Below are 16,894 nucleotides of genomic sequence, written 5' to 3'. Positions count from 1 at the left end.
CCTGTAGTTTGATGTCAGTATTTTTCTGAAAAACAGTATTTGTATCTTTTCAAGAGCTACTGAGAAGTGCTTTGTATTGCAAAGTAGGAAATTGACCTTTGCACTAGTTAAATGAGTTTTTGTAGAGTTGGAGGGAAGAGGGAAGGGTTATCTGAGTACAGAATCATTAAATTTTCATAACTGTTTGTGTTATTTTGGTATTTGATGTTATAGTGCTGTTGTGTAGAAGACGCTTTTTGCCCCTAAGTTAATACTTGCCTTGTTGCAGTTTAGTAAAGAGTTTGAGAATTTGTTCCTTCAGAATGGCCAAGATGCAACTTAAGGAGCCATTTGTGGTTTTGGAGTATTGTAAGCCCACGTGCACAGTTGTGTCTGCCTTTTAAGTGTAAGTGGAATCTACCAAAGAATGTAGATCCCTGTTAGAGGATAGGGGTGGGAGAGACCTCATCACAACAATGGTGAGATAAGTGTCAAACGATTCCACAGATAATTTTATGATAGTTGAAAACTATTCTGCAGATCTTCAGAAGTCATGTACCTGCATTCTATTAAGTTTATGGTTTGAAACATGACATGGCTCCAACCATAGAAGTGTTTAATGAGTTATTCTTTGAACTATTTGTCTTTGCAAGTTTACCTGAATTTTGAGCTGTGGATATGAACTCAAATAGATTGCCATCTGCAAGTGACTGCTGTTGTACAAAAGATGAAGTTGCAGACTCATGCAGTTTCCAGTCTGGGGACTGATGGAGCAGCTGCACTGTCTCTTGGCTGAACTTCTATTTTCTACATTGCTTTCAGTAGCAGTGAAGTTCAGCAGGGAGCTCTTAATACTGTGTTCAGCCAGTTTGGCCAGATGCTTCTCCTGCTGTTTTCAGCTCCAGCCATTACTGTTTTTGCCACTTGCCAGAAGTCCCATGACTTCCATGTGGCAGGTTAGGTTCCGACATTTTTGTTGTTCTCTGATGCGTGTTGCATGTGTAGGTTGTGGGAATGTGGGGCTAAAGATGAAGATCATTTCTGCCCTTCCCTTACATAAAGTCAAACTGCAGAAGGATGTCTGAGAAGAATGAGTCCCTGAACTTTGGAAATATTTCTTGGGTGCTCTCTGCTTCCTCTTGGCTGTAGCAGGGATCCATGGGTTTTCCTGTGGTGTGAGAGCAGCATCCATCTAGGGTCAGCATTACTCAGGCTATGCCAGGGGATTTGTAATATCTGACTTTTCTTGCTGTAAGTCAGAAAAAAGAGGTGCAGAGTAAGTGGGGGCCTGCTAGGCTGCTCTTCCTAGCATCAGTGTAGAAAGAGGAATGATGATTCTAGATTCTCTGCCAGTGAGAGTCTATCCTCAGCACAAGAGCTGCTGTCCCTTCTTGTGTTGGCAGATACTTGTGAGTGCTTTATGTTGCACTGCCCTGCTGGGAGGAGTTGAGGGTCAGGACACCTGAATTAAGAAATGAAGCTGAATTTAGGGACAGTTCAGTCCATAGAAAAGCTCAACTCTCCAGCCTCCCCAAGATGCACTGTTGTGTCCTTTACCTGGGTGACTCATTTTTTGAGGAAGGAAGGGCACAGCACAGCAAACAGTTTGCTTCCTGGTGATGACAGGGCTTAGGATATGAAATTGCTCCCAAATGCAAGACTTGCACCTTGGGACATTGTCAAACGTACTAATTTTATCAGCTGATCTAGAATTGATAGAAAAATATAGCTGGTAAAATAGGTTGCCTTGTGTCAAAATCTGTAGGGTTGGCAGGTATGTTTCACTGGAATGCGTGATGTTTCAGTGCCTCTTGTGATGGTGTTATTTTAGTACCTCTCCATTGATTGCTGTGGGACTTCTCACAAACTGAAGGAATATTTGACTTGCATAAAGCTAGATTTTGCCATCCTTAATTGTTTTTAATATAGTCTGGCTTTTTCATAAGCGTTCTCACTGCAAGTTCATTGTTAAACTTGAAATCTAGTCCTGAATTCTAAATCGCTGCTGTGTGCTGGTATATCTTATGTCTTACTCTGCTCTTAGAGCTTCATGGCATCCCAAGGCAGCAGCAGACTCACTTCCTGCTGTAAATCATACTGTCCTCTTCTGACTCTTTCCATAGCTGATCACAAGCTAAGTGGGAGTAGTTAACAGCTGAAATGTGTATACAGGGTGTTTGTCCTTCAGAGGGTTCTTTTCTGTGCAGCTCTGTTTAACTAGGAGTTTGTACACATTCTCTTAGTTTCAGATATCTTGGTGCTTGAAAAACTTTACAATAGACAAACATTTAAAACACAAAAAAAAAGCCCTGTATTTAAAAATTATTCTTACTGTAAAATATTTTCCAGTAGCAGATTTCATTGTGATGCTACCGTAAATAAATAGTAGATGTAGCCTGAAGATAGTGGACTGTCTCCTTTTTCTTCAGGCTTCATAAACAACAAAATATATACATTCAATTACCTTGCACATATGAGCTACACGCTGGCACATTTTCAAGTGACTCTCTCCTTATAATTAATCTTCTTTCAGTAATTTCTTAAAATTAATTTGAGATTAAAAGTAAGAGGCTTTTCAATGGCTCAAATTGTAGCAATAATTTCTGTTATTGTTGACATGTTTTAAATTTCAGAAGATACCTAACATGTATTCTCCAAAAAAAAATTGGGGTTTACTTTTAAGTTTACTTAAAGTGACCTGGACTAAGTGGGGCCACTGGCCTTTTCCAAATTAATTCTTGCTTGAACAGTAGACTTTGTTCCTTTTTGGGTTAAAATATCTCCTGTAGAAAAGCACACTTGGTCAGCTCAGGGAGGAAGTGTTTCCTGAATTAATTCAGACCTCTGTTACGCAGGTAGTCAGGTTAGAGGATCTGGCATCTGTGAACAACTCCACCATTAGATACAGTTCTTTATTTCTGTTGCATGTTCTTATGTACAGCATTCTTTTACAGTGAATGGGAGCTCTGTTGAGTTGAACAGCTCACATAAATGAGAATACTTGGGTGAAACAATCTTTGTCGAGGGTACAATGCAATAGAAATCATGAAGAAATTAAGAGTGCATCTTCAGTGTCTTTAGATTTTTTTTCCTCCTACTAATTCACAGGGTCAGAAATGAAAACGTTTTTAACTTGCTCTTGTATCTAAATGTAACTTTCCCCATCTCTTACTCTCTTTTGAAAGATTGTTTCTTGGGACAGGAAATAATGCGCAACAATTCAAGGAAAAAGAAATAACCTTTTGGCATGTAAAGTAAAAGGTGATTGAAAAATAACAGAAGTTGAATTCCTGGGGAAAGACATTAGCCAGAAGTACACAATTGGATTAGAGTGTGATTAATTTTGAGAGCAAAGTAATGATGGTATACCCTCTTTTTTGCTAAAGCACAGTGCACTATATAAAAAGCTAGTTTTGATTAATCTTGCAGAAATTTAGTTCACAGATATGAAAGTGATATGTGGATCAAGATTTTTCTAATTAAAGAAATGAATTAATAAAAATTAATACATTAATCTCTCAAAGCAGGATAAGCCCCACTTAATTCTCACTAAGGGTAATAGAAATCATGTGGTTAAATTGTCACAGAATGCTTAGGAAAGTTGCACTTCAGACTGTGATAGAGAGCCCAAAGCAGTGCAAATAATTTGGCTTCCCCTGGTTTGCCTCAGTGGGGTTTTTTCTAATTTTTCCTTTTTGTTCTGTCTAGATGTTAATAAAATTAAGCTGTAAATATTTGTGGATTTGTTAGTTTGTGCTGGCATAGGGAAGAGTCTGCCAAGTTGTACAGTCTGCTGTGGGTATTGGTTGAAATGATTCACTTGTGTATGTTTTCATATGTGCACTTTAACATTAGTGCAATTTAACATTAACATGAGTCTGAAAAAGAGCTTCTAAGTCTTTTGGATACTGTTTTTTTAAAAAAGTAATTTTAAGTTAATTTTGATTTCCCTAAGGTTAATACTTCAGGAGACTTTGCCTTTCAGTACCAGGGAAAATGAGTCCAAACGAGTATGTCATACTTGTTCCAAATGTCTCACTTGCCACTCTTGTTAGATGTTGGACTGTACCTATAACTGTACTGAACTCTGAGTCACATTTCTGAATTCTAGTTTAATTGTTACCGACTCCAGAATGTTGCTATTCCTGTAGCAGGTACCTCCTAACCCCCCATACCCAGTCCAGCCCTAGAGGAACTGTATGCTTAATGTAAGTCTTACTGTTTCTCTGTCTCTGTTATTTAATGCATAGGAGAAAACCTATTTCAAGATCTTAGTTGAGTGAAAAATTGTGAGACTATTATGTTTGATTCAGATGTCAGCAATGCTTGTTTTTCTAATTTAGTGCTAACATGAATATGTTTCCTAAAAATTTATGTATACATCCATATTCTTAATTTTTAACCAAGAATGCCATGCATGTTAATAAGCATATGAAAGAGTGTGAACTAGCAGTTGGGTGAATGAAGGGGACTGGCTTCCTGAAAGTTTGCTGAGAATGTTTTTACGTATATGCCTACCATAAGCATCAATACCTGTAATAACAATTTAGTCTTTAAGTTTAATTGTCTTCTGAAGTAAGTGCTGCCATTTTGCTTATTTTGGATCAATAAGCAAAGCCAGCTTCTTAACTTTACTAGAGCTTAATGAGGAGGGGAATATTGAGGAGAGATGCACAAAGTGAAATAAAGCTCACTTTACTTAGAAACAGAACATGCCTCTATCACAGGGTTCTGAGTTTCCTTTTTTTTTCTTTTTTTTTGCATGGGTAATGACAGCGTAATCTCAGTAGCCTCATGAATGTAATTACCAGCTTTTGAAAGTGTTGCTCTATATAGCATAGAATCATGTTAAAAAATTATGAAAAAAGGGATTACAGTGTTCTGAAGTTCCTTGCTTTTATTGACATTCACATTTCCTTTTTTGGTTAAGATATTTCCACATTCAAGGACTAGTATTATGTGATTGCAATGTACTGATAATATCCCCTAATGCCACAATTTCCCTGCAGGCTGCCTGTGACTTGCTGCGGAGGATAATACGCATCTTGTATCTCAGTAAGAGACTTCAAGGACAGCTGCAAGGAGGAAGCAGAGAGATAACAAAAGCTGCCCAGAGTCTCAATGAACTTGGTGAGTCCTTCTTAATTACTTTTAGATGCATTTTTAGCTTGCACTCACATGACTCACACTAGTGTCTGACTTAAAAACCAAAAAGACAGCCAAAACTTTTTGCTGTGGTTCTTGCTTTCTACTTCCTGGTTAAATTGAGAAATGGCATGGACAGGACTTATTAGTCCTTTACATTATTTTCATATGACTTCTCTAGATACAGGTATTTAATAATGTGAAAATTCAGTGATAATAACTTTTGTTCTTTTGGGCAGTAGTTTTTTTGTGAAGCAATTTCTTATTGGCTTACATTTGTATAAAACACCTTCAGAGGCAGCAGATATATATTTAGCTTTTGGGAGACATTGCACTATGATAAGACATAGTTTAAATTACTAGTTATATAATAAAAGAAAGATACTGGACCTGTGAATTTTATGAAAGCCATAGGTGATATGATATACAGATACCTAACCTAGTTCAGATACTGGAAGTGTTCTGCTGCAGTAGTGACTAATTTTATCGGTGTCTAGGAAGAATAATGAGGTCGTTCTCATGAAGCTCATGTTACATTGCTAGAATATTTTCTGTACTTGAGCTATCTTGGGAAGTTCCACACTGTGCTGCTGGATGCAGTGAGGAGCGTCCCATTAGTCTTGGAGATCAGTTGGTGGTGTTGTATATGGTATCTTGCTAGCTATTTCTCCTCTGATTTAACAGTATTCAAATTCCAGCTTCCAAAAATAGGTTGTGGGAGGGCTGAACTATAAACATTCAGAATCATCCTGAGGTTTTTTGTGCATATTGTCACTACTGTTCTTTTTATATTGTGTGATCAAAAAATTATTAGACAATGACTTAGTCTTAAAGCTGGTAAATGCTGTGTTGCAAACAGAAAGTTTATATATTTATTTAGTATATCGGTCTGACTGAAGCATTTAAGCATCAACTGTATCATTCTAAGGTAGAATATTTTTTCTGATTTTTTTACTTTTCTTTCCATTTTGGTCTCCCATTACATCTTCAGAATATATAAAGTAATATTGTCTGTTAACTACCTGAATTACAAGGATTGTGGGATTGAGTGCTAGAGTCTATTAAACAAATTAGTACAATTTAGTGGTAAAATCTGAGGTGTTTAGCGTAGATTTTAGGATTTCTTTATTTGAAAGAAAATGCCTTTTACTACTCTCCTTCCTGAATTTTCCTTTCATTGTTTAACCAAAAAAAGTGCAAGTGCTTTTTTTTAAAATGCCACAGTCTTTTGAGTTTCTAGTTTTCAAATATTTGGTCTTTTCCTGAAGCTTAGCAAAGTCTGAGTAATTGTTGGTAAAGACGAGGGGAAATGTGTCCCCATGGATAGCCCTTTTGAGTTTAATCCTACAGTCTGTGGCAGTAGCCAAGGCTTGGGGTTCTTAATTTAGTCTTTAATTCTGGATGGTTTGTGGCCAGGTAAAATACCTTGTCTACTGTCATTTCTCCCTCCTTCTTATTTCCTGGTGTCTCTTCCTTTCTCCTCTCTTACCTCTCCATCTGCATCCCTCATTTTTGGCTATTTGTCCTTTGTTACCCTCTACTGCCCACCTTGGCTGATTTGAATTCTTCCTGCATCCCAGCTGGCCATGCCTCTGGGCACCTGAGTGGATAGGAACACTGCACTGAGGAGAGGCTGGTGCAGGGAATTGGAGGTGTCTGTCCTGTGTGGGGAGGCAGTGATTGCTGGATGTGGGGTAGTTCTGTTCCCAGGGGAAGAAAGTGCATGGGGGCTGGAGTCAGCATGGTCCAGGGTACTGCTGTGGGAGTCAGGGTACTACTGAGGAAGGTGGCATGTTGCAGGGAGCCTGGGTTTTGGAATATGGCTGGAGAAGCACTATGCTGTGCTTCTGGACCTGAAAAACTTTGGGATGGGTGGGAAATCTGTAGCAGGGGGGGGTGGTGGTGTGTGGTGTGTGGTGTGTGGCATGTGGCAGGAGAGCACTCAGAATATGGTGGCTTGGGGTGAGAATATGGAAATGCTGTGCTTCAGAAAGATGGGAAATGTGATGTAGTGCTCTGTGGTGTCAGAAGTGTGGGAAGCATGGGAAACAGGCACTGGATGCTGGCAATTCACTGGTGAGATATGAAAGCTTTGGGAGGCCTAGGGGGATGCTACAACATCTGGTGGTAGTAAATAGGTGGTAGACATGAATGGTGTGAATGCCTGGTATTGGATAGGGATCTCTGTGTCATGGAGGCTTGCTTTTGAGTTGGGATTTATGTCCAAGATGAATACTGATTTGTCATTTTAGCCAGATGTTTCTGAATATCCCTTTCATCTCTCTTTCCATTATTTATTGCCTCTCTGTTGTATATGTGGTGCAGAATAATTTCTGCTTTGTTGGAAATCAGCAGCACTGTGATATTACTGTGAAAACTTTGCACTTTCCATGGTATAAGATACCTTCCATTGCTTGTAAGGTATTCTGAGTAGACTCTTGAGATAACTGGCAAGTTTTTTTATGTACTGCTACACTCTGTATGTTTGGGGGACAGAATGTGCATGTTCAGGTATGTATTTAACATATATTCCTGCAGCTGATCTATGTTAGTTCACTTACAGCTTTTACTTAGCTGTGTCTTGGAGTTTATTTTGCAGTGATGGAAAAGGCTGTGGTAAATACAGAAAATATTTGAATTAAGTAGAAATATGGGTCAGTCATAGGAACTACAAGAAACAGTAGTTTTTACTGAGAAGCAGGTTTTTCCTGGATGCTTTAAGTTGCTAGTAGTCTGCAGATCTCCAGCTTCAGTGTATGATGTTAGGAAGTTTCTCTGAAACCATTTGGTAATATTTTGACTGAGATCTCTACTTAGAGCTAAAGTAGATCTAAAATTCCTCTGTGTTGGAGTCTCACATTCTTTGAAATTAACTTCACACTTTGGCATGGTAAAAAGAAAAGCCTTATTTCCTATGTAATTTTAGAGATTAAAAGTGATTAGTGTGTGTGTATATGTATATATATATAAAAAATTAAAACCCAGATTTCTGCAACTCTTCTTCTACCTTCCAACATACTTTGGGTTCTCTAGCAAAGCAGAATAAGCTATTAGCTGCTTCTCTACTGCTGATTCTTTGTATTATACAATCCAATTCAGTGTTTGCATAAGTAAAACAAGTGACAACATTCAATTGTCACACAGTGCCTAATGTAGGGAATTATATGCCCTGACTATGCTTCTTGGTGGTATTTAGATACAAATATTTTTTAAAGTGGAAAAGAAACATTCCTAAGCAAGATTAAACAATAGAATGTGACAAGAAAATTGTACACTATATACAGTTCCCTTTCATGGAAGAAATTCTGCAGGCATTATCTGCTGTCTTCCATGTGGATATACTGAAATTATTATCTTTAACAGCGGCCAGAAACTTACCAGATGAAGATGAAAAAATTCTGAGTTGTGCAGCAAAAGGCCAGTTTAAGCAAAGGAACTCTAGAACACATAAACTATTTGTTGGAGTCTATATAAAAGTGCTGTTAAATAGTAGGGCATGCAGATTTATCAAGAATGAATCCTGTTTAACCAACCATATTTTCTTTGTTGGCAGCATAACAGGCCTTGGGACTAGAGAGATCAATGACTGTCTTGTAGTTTGATTTAAATGGGGCTCTTGACACCATTGATTTAAATGGGGCTCTTGACACCATGTCACACTAGCAGGATCAGCAATAGAATCCAGATGAAAATGTCAAGCAGTGAATACAGAAGTTTAGAGAAAGCTGTACCCCAAAAGCCTTCATCTGTTGTTCACTTACCCAGCAGTATATCAAGCGGGGTGTTGTTAAAACGTGTTCTGCAGCTGGCTTGTGTTTTCATTAATGATTTGAGTGATGTAATATGGCATATATCCTTATTAAATTTACAACCAATAATCAAGCAGAGAAGAATGGAAAGTATGTTGGGAAACAGGATTAGAATGAAGTATATTCTTAGCGAATTGGTGATACATCTTATCTGAGCTCATTTTATTTCTCTTTCAGACAAGTGCTAAGTCTTCACAATAAATAGTTATAGTTAACAGTGGGAAAAGGAGAAATGACTCTATGGATAACAGTTCTGCAAAGAGGGTTGATAGTTCCTCACAAATTGAGTGCAAGCCACTTGTTCATTTATTTTGTAGCAGTGTGACATCGTTGGCAATGAAGTTTGTACTGATCTTTATAAGGAAGAGTGTTGTGTGCAAGGCACTTGAAACGAATGTTTTGTTCATACTTCAAACAGAATATCAAGTCCCTTTTGAGGCACCTCATTGAAGGAAGATGTAGGTTAATTGGAGAAAATCCTAAGTACAGCAGCAATGATGGCTGAAGAAGACTTGAGGATGTCCAGTGGTTGGAGGAACTAAAAGTGTGTGGCTGTGATTTGGAGAAGAGGGGTCTGAGAGGGAGAGTAATGTTCTTCAGATAAATGAAAGTTTTTCAGACGTAAAGAGAGTAAATGGCCCTCCATATCCACTGTGATTGAAACGGTAAGTAACAGTCCTGAAATGAAGCAAAGAAATTTTTTCTAATATGTTAGGAAACAATTCTGCCAGCAATGATAATTTCAGGGGAGCTCTGAAGTCAGTATTTGAAACGTGTTTAAAAATGTTTTAGACAAAGCATGTGCCAGGAATAAAATCATATAGTCATGGAATAGCTTGGGTTGGAAAGAACCTTTAAGGCTGATCTAGTTCAACTCCCCTACAATAAGCAGGGACAATTAGATAGGGATGGTTTTGCCTTGAAGTAGGAGGACTCAGTAAGCTGATCTGCCAGCAGTCCTTTGTTTTTCTTGGAGATGTTCCCCTCCTCCCCACTCTGTTAACAGAAAAAGTAGTATAGGAAAATTTTTAGGGTGGAGTGTGTTTGGGTTTTTTGGTGTGGTTTTGTTGGGCTTTCTTTTGATGTGGTTTTGGTTTTGGGTTTTTTTTAATTGGAATGCTTGGTGTAAAATGTGCTTCACAAATTGGTTTGTTGGGCATTGTGCCCAGATATCACCTGGAATATTATTAGGACAGCGTGACTGGAAAAAATCATGCCATCACTTCAATTCAGCCTCTTCTTATCATTCCTTCAGATGAAATAGTTGATAAATCTGCTCAAAGACCTTCAGCTCAACCCTCTGACACAATTACTTCTCTTCTGGTTGTGACTGACATTCACACAAAATTCACATAGTTCATTGTGTTACTACAGTGCTGCAAAAATTGACCCTCAAAAGCTATTATGTCAGTCTGGTCTAGGAGAATGCAGTGAGCAGGAAAAGGAAGGTAATACTGACTATGTGAATGTAAATGTCCTGTGTCTAATTTTTTTCCCCTTTGCTGGGAAAGAAGGCAAGCTGTCCAACTGTTTTAAAGAAAAATGTTACTTTATTCCTGTTAGTTTTTTAGTATTTGGGATCAGCGATGAATATTTTTTTGTGTTTATCAAAATACTAAGCACTACTAGTTACTATTCAGGAAACAACAGATCTAATTTGTTACTTTAGTAGTAAGTATTTACACTAGTTTATTTTATACCAGTTAGCCATATCTATTGCAAAGTGGAATTACCTTTACCTATGGTTTCCACTGTGTACCTTATTAACTGAGTATTAAAATAGCATAAGTAATCTAACTAATACACAGTGACTTATTCTGAAGTGCTTACAGATTGGCTGACTGGAATATTTGCTCCTCAGGTTAAATATTGTTGTCTAAAAGCTGCTTCATTTTAGCTGCCACAGTTTTTGAAGTAACATTCAATATGTGTTATCTATTTGTACACAAGTATTACTAAACCTGCAATGGTAAACTGTCTGAAAACCTGCCATGGATGCTGTGGCAGCTCTCTTTCACTGCCGCCTTCTTCCCATATCCTGTTCAGTAATGAACTTAATTTCTTTTTCTATTCCAAGCAATAATTTACAGTGTATGATTGCCAAGCCAGATCTTGTGTTGACTGCTGTGAAAATGAGGACTTGGTTACTGTCATGTCAGTGAAGTCTTTCACTGCTAGTACACAGAGCAGACAGATTTGGTGATACTAATACTGCCGTGCACAGTTTCTCATAAGAATCAACACACATCAAACTGGAGGGAAAAGTTGCTTTCATGGTGCTTTTGCTTAGGGACTTAGATGCCTTACGGTTTGCTGCCTTGTGCAATATCTAGAGTCCTCCAAAATAACATGGCATATGTCTGTGTAGCATAATGCATTGTTCTGTAGGGGTAAGTGAACTGATTTGATTAATAGAAATTACATGGCTTTGATTGCATGACTCTTTGCCTGGGGTAATTAGTACTGCTGAGAATGACTGAATTGTATTACTGGCTCAGAGCCATCTGCATTATGCCACTGCTTCAGGTGGTGCATCTACATCCATTGGAAGTGCAAATACCTTGCTAATACATTTTTCTTCTGTCCCCGGTGGTGTTAGCAGTAACACTGCCAGACCTTCACTGAAATTGTTTGGACTAAAAAATACTGTACTTTTCTGTAGCTGAATGTAATCTCCATGTTCTTCAATTTCCATTCAGTTGAGTTGTTTTTTATTTTGCTTTGTTTTGTTCTTTCTGAGGTTCTGTTACCATAAGATGGAAGATTTTGCAAAAGGTTTTTGTAAAAATACACAAATTTTTATTTGTAGTATGCCAGGCCAAAAAAAACCCCTTCTGGTGGGAAGGCCAATTTATTTCTTTTTGGCTTTTGAAATAAAGAAAAACCTTCATAGTATGTAACAAGTTCATTAATTTCAACTGTTGACTGTAAGATATTAAATCAATGTGCATATAATAAAATTACTTTCAAAACTTACAACAATTTTTCATTAGTAAGAGGCCAGTAGTGTAAGATCCATTTATCTTCTTTGCACAAGGCACACAAAAAATACACATTTTACTGTCAAGATCAGTTTTGCTATGACTAGAATTCCTAGCTTGGAAACCTTATGTTAGACAAAGCATTTTGTGTAAATATTTGGTATGTTTTATCTAATCTCTGGCATGCATTCTTTTTCTAACCTTTTTCAGTAGAAGACATATAATTAATTGCAGGCACATGAAAGAAAAGACTTAAGTTTGAATTGATACAAGAAAAAAAATCCTGTTGCAATTTTGTTTTTCAACATATCCTTTAAATTACCAGGGATAATTTACATTTCGTCAGATTTTTAAGTTTTTGTTGTTTTAATATTGCTTCACTGTAGTTTCATTTCTGTGTTGCTGTTTTCCAATACTTACTTGGATCTGCTGAGATTTAATTTTCTTTATGCGTTCAGTTCCAGAAAGATATTACCAGTGTAATTGTAATTCTGGGATTTCTTGATGCCTAGTTTCCTTTAAACAATCATAAACAAGTTTCAAGTTTGCTGTATTGAGTGAATTGTGAAACTGTTTTTTCATGTAAGCACTAAGTTGATTTCTGATTTTGATGAGATTAATCTTTTAACTGTAACTACTCCAAAATTTTATTTTGCTGTATTATTAAGTATTTGGTAATTTTAGTCTCAAGTACACAAACCTTGTCAGATGGCTGTATATCAGATGTTTTTAAATGGATTTAGTATTCCACTTTCTATCTCGGTGTTAACCTGTTCCTGAGAGCTATGTTATGATGGCCCAGTAGCAAGGCCGTGTCAGAAGTTAATTATCGTGTGTTCAAGTTGCTTTTGCTGTAGCATGTGGAGTACTTCTAAATGTTTTTATGCGTATTCCAGGCCCATCAAGGACTATTTTTTGTCCTTTGCTTTTTCTATCTCAGTTACAGATGTCCACACCTTTTGTTCCTTATATTTCTGGATAGCTTTACTCTTTCAAACTCCTTGTCATCTGTTCCCTAAATCCAATTGCTGGTATTTCATTATTAGTATCAGTTATGACTGTTATTGTATGATCTAATGTATAGAAGTTTTGGTTGTAGGCCAGTATTACATTAAACTAGGTTTCAGCAGGTACAGAGTAAAATCTGGGGCCTGACAGCTCTTGATTTATTTGCTTCTAACTGTTCAGAGGACTCCAGAGGGAAAGAAATGATAGTGGACAATAACTAAGGAAGGGGAGGGGGGATGTCATGGATTGCCACAAAGTGTTTTCTGCTTGAAGAGGAATTTTTGTCAGGACAGTAGAATAACTGCACCCATCATACAGCTGATAAGTTATTATGCATTTAAACTTTATCGTGTATGGATAGGCACATGAGGCACAAATAGTGTTTGCCTTGGTAGCACATTCAGTTCAGTGCTTGAGATAAAGCCAGTACTTATTATTTCTTAAAATTACTGTAAATACAGTGTTTTCCATTTGCTTTGGTAATGTATCAGATGGTCTGGGTTTTTGAGAGCTAGAAGATACGTCTGAGGTTTGTAGTGTCACCTGATGCTGAAACATGGGAACTTGGGAATTTTGAAAGAGGAACTGGTTGGAAATGAAGAATAGAAGGAGTGATGAAAAGGGAAATTGTGGAAGAAGGTCTTGGCAATTACACCATCCTGTCGTTTCTTGTTAATGGGTATCACTGTTGAGCCGCTAGCAGAGAAAAAGACTCAGATTCTCAGTGTGGCATAGAAAAGAGAGCTTTATTATTTTGATTCCAACTTATATAGATCTTTCAGAGGTCACCCAGATTGGTCAGTCAGAAACCTCCCCCTAGGCCTGATTGGCCAGCCCTGAACTGTCCAAATCTTGAGACACTGTTTCAATGACATCCAAACTTTATCTTTGTTTATAAAACACAGGAGAAAATTCTCATGGGAAAGACCTGTGCTAGCCACAAATGGGATCAAATGTAAAGCCCAGGTCTCAAAAGATAGGGTCTTTTTCCCAGTTTTTGTTCATTTATTTTGCAATTAGTGGACTTCAATGTGTAATTCCAAAATCTGAAAACTGTACTTATATTCTGTTACTCTAATTAAAAAGTTCTCCTTCTACTCTCTCCTCAAAGTATCCCTATAGAGCAGAAAGGAATTATACCAAGCCTGTTTTTCTTTTGCTGTTAAGAAATATTTGTTCCCCACCATAAGGAGGGCATTCCAACAAGGTTTGGACCTTGGTTTTGCTTTACCCTTTGGTCTTTTCAGGTGTTTGAGCAGTAAGTATTGTTGTATTTGTTAGCTAAGGTGTGTCATAAGAGCGGAGATATGAAAGGATTTGAGAGAACCAGCAACACAGATAGGGTTGTAGTTATGAATGCTTGTGTTCAGCTAAGTACAGGGTAAATACAAATTCAGAGGGTTTTTTTAAATTGGTTTGAAACAGCTGTGTGAAATTGGTTTGAAATAATTGTGTAACTATCACAGTTCTAGGGGCATCTTAGAGTTTTGAGACAAACTGTTGTTACTGGATTGTCATATTTTTTCGATAGAACTGCATAATCAAAAGTATAAAGAAAAGCTCTGGGTTTCTGTTTCCAGGTGACATACAAAAATTATCAAGACCAAAATACATCTGCAACCTCTGTCTGCCTTTGAATCCAGAAATTTTTGTGCACTGACTTTAAAAACCCTATTAAAAAAAAAAAAAGGGTTGAAAGAAAGACCTGACCAAAGACAAAAAAAAAGTTTAAAATAAGTACTTTTGCCTGAGGGGAGGGAAGGGACTAAGAGGTTAGCCGTGAGTCTCAGAGATTATCTTTTTGTATCTTGTAAATTACCAATACATTGTAGAGAATGTGAGTACAAGGCAAAACTTTGAAAATAATTTGCAGTATCTCTTACATATTACATATTACATATTACATAAACAAAACAAAGCCTTTCTCTTCTGTCATGAAGAGAAAGGCGAGTTGAATTACATAATTTCTAACAATAAATGAATGTAGGGATATCAGTGAAGCAGAATTATGTCATCTCTAAATTGGTGGTATATTCTTACTGTATTTCAACACGTATTAACATTTAAGTAAACAATGAAGAGCTAGGGCTCTTAATTTGGTGACATGAGCAACTAGTATTGAAAAATTTAATTCTGTAGTTCTGTTTACAGCTGGAATGATACATCTGAATCAGTATGGATTCAGTTGTCTGTTGTACTCTGGTAAGTTCTGCAAGGTAGTTACAATTTTATTGAAATGGCAATATTTAAGTTTCTGCCTAAGTCTGCATAGGCACTGTCTAAAGCTCTGGTAGGAATTGGCATTTATAACTTTATCTGTTCCCGTCTTCCTGAGCATTTATATACTTGGAAATTCAATAGTGACCTTCAGGTTAGTCCTCCCAGAACCAATGTAGTGATCTCTAAGGTGATTTGGTGGTTTGAGTTCAGTAGATGATAACTTGTCCATGGGAAGGTGTGGAGAAATGTCCCATGTATTTTTTTTCTACGGATGTTGGCTGAGGGTGGCTGAGGGTTTTGTTTATCTGTGGCCAATGATGAAATCAGTTGTGTAGTGGTCAAAGAAATAACACTGAGAAGCAATTCATAATACTGATCTTTGTCTTTCTGCTGGGACTGAAGCATTTATTAGTGTGTAACCCAGTGGTTGAACAGAAGAACATGGTTTGTTCAGAAATAGCACTTCGGTACTGGATGTCTGAGAAAACAGAGTGGGAGTGTTTTTTATTTCTTTTTGGACAATCAGATTCAGCAATGGAGTGAGAGAGAATAGAAATGGATGAAATGGACAGGTAACTTGTGGTGACCAAGAAAAGAAGCGAGCGTGTGATTAGGATGATTACTAGAAGATCAGATAATGGTGGTAGCAAATAATTTTTGGATAATTTCATTGAGGATAATAGAATGAGAAGTATCAGTAGAAGTACCTGTAAATGCACATAGATCTGAGTCAGATAACAATACCCAGAAGATGTTACTTTCACAGCCCACTGAATTAAACCAGAAAGACAGAATCATTGCATGTTTCTGAAATGAAAAACCTTTTAATATACTTGTTTACAGATTGTTCATAAAGATGTAGAATAGGAGGATTTTTCAGTAAATGTTCTTGTTTACTCTTTGAAGGCAGGGTAATTTGTTCTTCCATAGAGTAAGGATACCAAAAACTAACGAGGATGTTATAGAAAAGTGCTATGTACCCAGAGGCATTAGTTTGTAATTCCTTACTGAATGGGGAAGAAGAAAGTCCGACTTGTGTTGTTCCAGCATTCAGAGGGAGATGGTATTTCTGTAGAAATCAATGTCAAATAGATACAAAGCTACTCTAGAAAAATAGTAGACAAGTTGAATTCACTTGAAAGAAGAATTCAGGGCTGTAAAGCTGAATTAATGATAGTCAATTACCTTTTTGTGGAAAATATGTGTTGTTAGACAAATTTGTGTGTTTTGCTTACCGAACTGATTAAAGAAATTGTGTAGATGCGTTGTGGACTTATGTACATAGATTTAGATGACTTAAACCTCACTTAAGTTATTGTTTCCCTAAGCAGGTATTTAAATAATCCATATTCTCCTCACCTCACAGTCACTCTTCATTCTTAGTAGATAATTTTGTTAATAGGGGAGCTGGAAGAGAGGAACTGGGGTAAGGAAAGCTAAACTCCTGTAAGGCTTTGGAATTGGACTGTGTCCTTGCTGGGATTGCTTTACCAATGTTTTTTTCGTTCTTACATTCAGGCAGCTATGTCAAACAAATCCGTACTTGTGAAAATGGTGTAGGGAATTGTGCTTTACAGATAAAAACATAGTTTTTGTGGTTACCTGTGAATAAATGCAATTATACATGTCCCAGTAGGCGATTAAGTGGGCTCTTTTCTTGAAGATTAAGACTGTAGCGGTGCATTCATGGGGAGAAAATAAAGGACCACAGAAGGGCTCTTGGATTAGCAGGGAAAGAAATGGCAAGAGCTA

General features: G+C 37.2%; 1 protein-coding gene across 1 annotated transcript in view; it reads left to right on the top strand.

Annotated features, from left to right (window-relative positions):
• COG5 (component of oligomeric golgi complex 5) overlaps nucleotides 1-16,894 on the top strand; it is a 172,640-nt gene that overhangs the window by 4,774 nt on the left and 150,972 nt on the right. Inside the window, exon 6 of the mRNA XM_085040853.1 lies at nucleotides 4,989-5,109. Coding sequence (XP_084896979.1) covers nucleotides 4,989-5,109 — 121 coding nt within the window. The remainder of the gene's footprint in view (nucleotides 1-4,988; nucleotides 5,110-16,894) is intronic.

This window comes from Lichenostomus cassidix, chromosome 1Aa (assembly GCF_008360975.1).
Source record: "Lichenostomus cassidix isolate B80296 chromosome 1Aa, HeHo_3.0, whole genome shotgun sequence".
Taxonomy (NCBI): Eukaryota; Metazoa; Chordata; class Aves; order Passeriformes; family Meliphagidae; genus Lichenostomus; species Lichenostomus cassidix.
The sequence above is the reverse complement of the archived record's forward strand: the minus strand, read 5'-3'. Positions and strand labels throughout refer to the sequence as shown.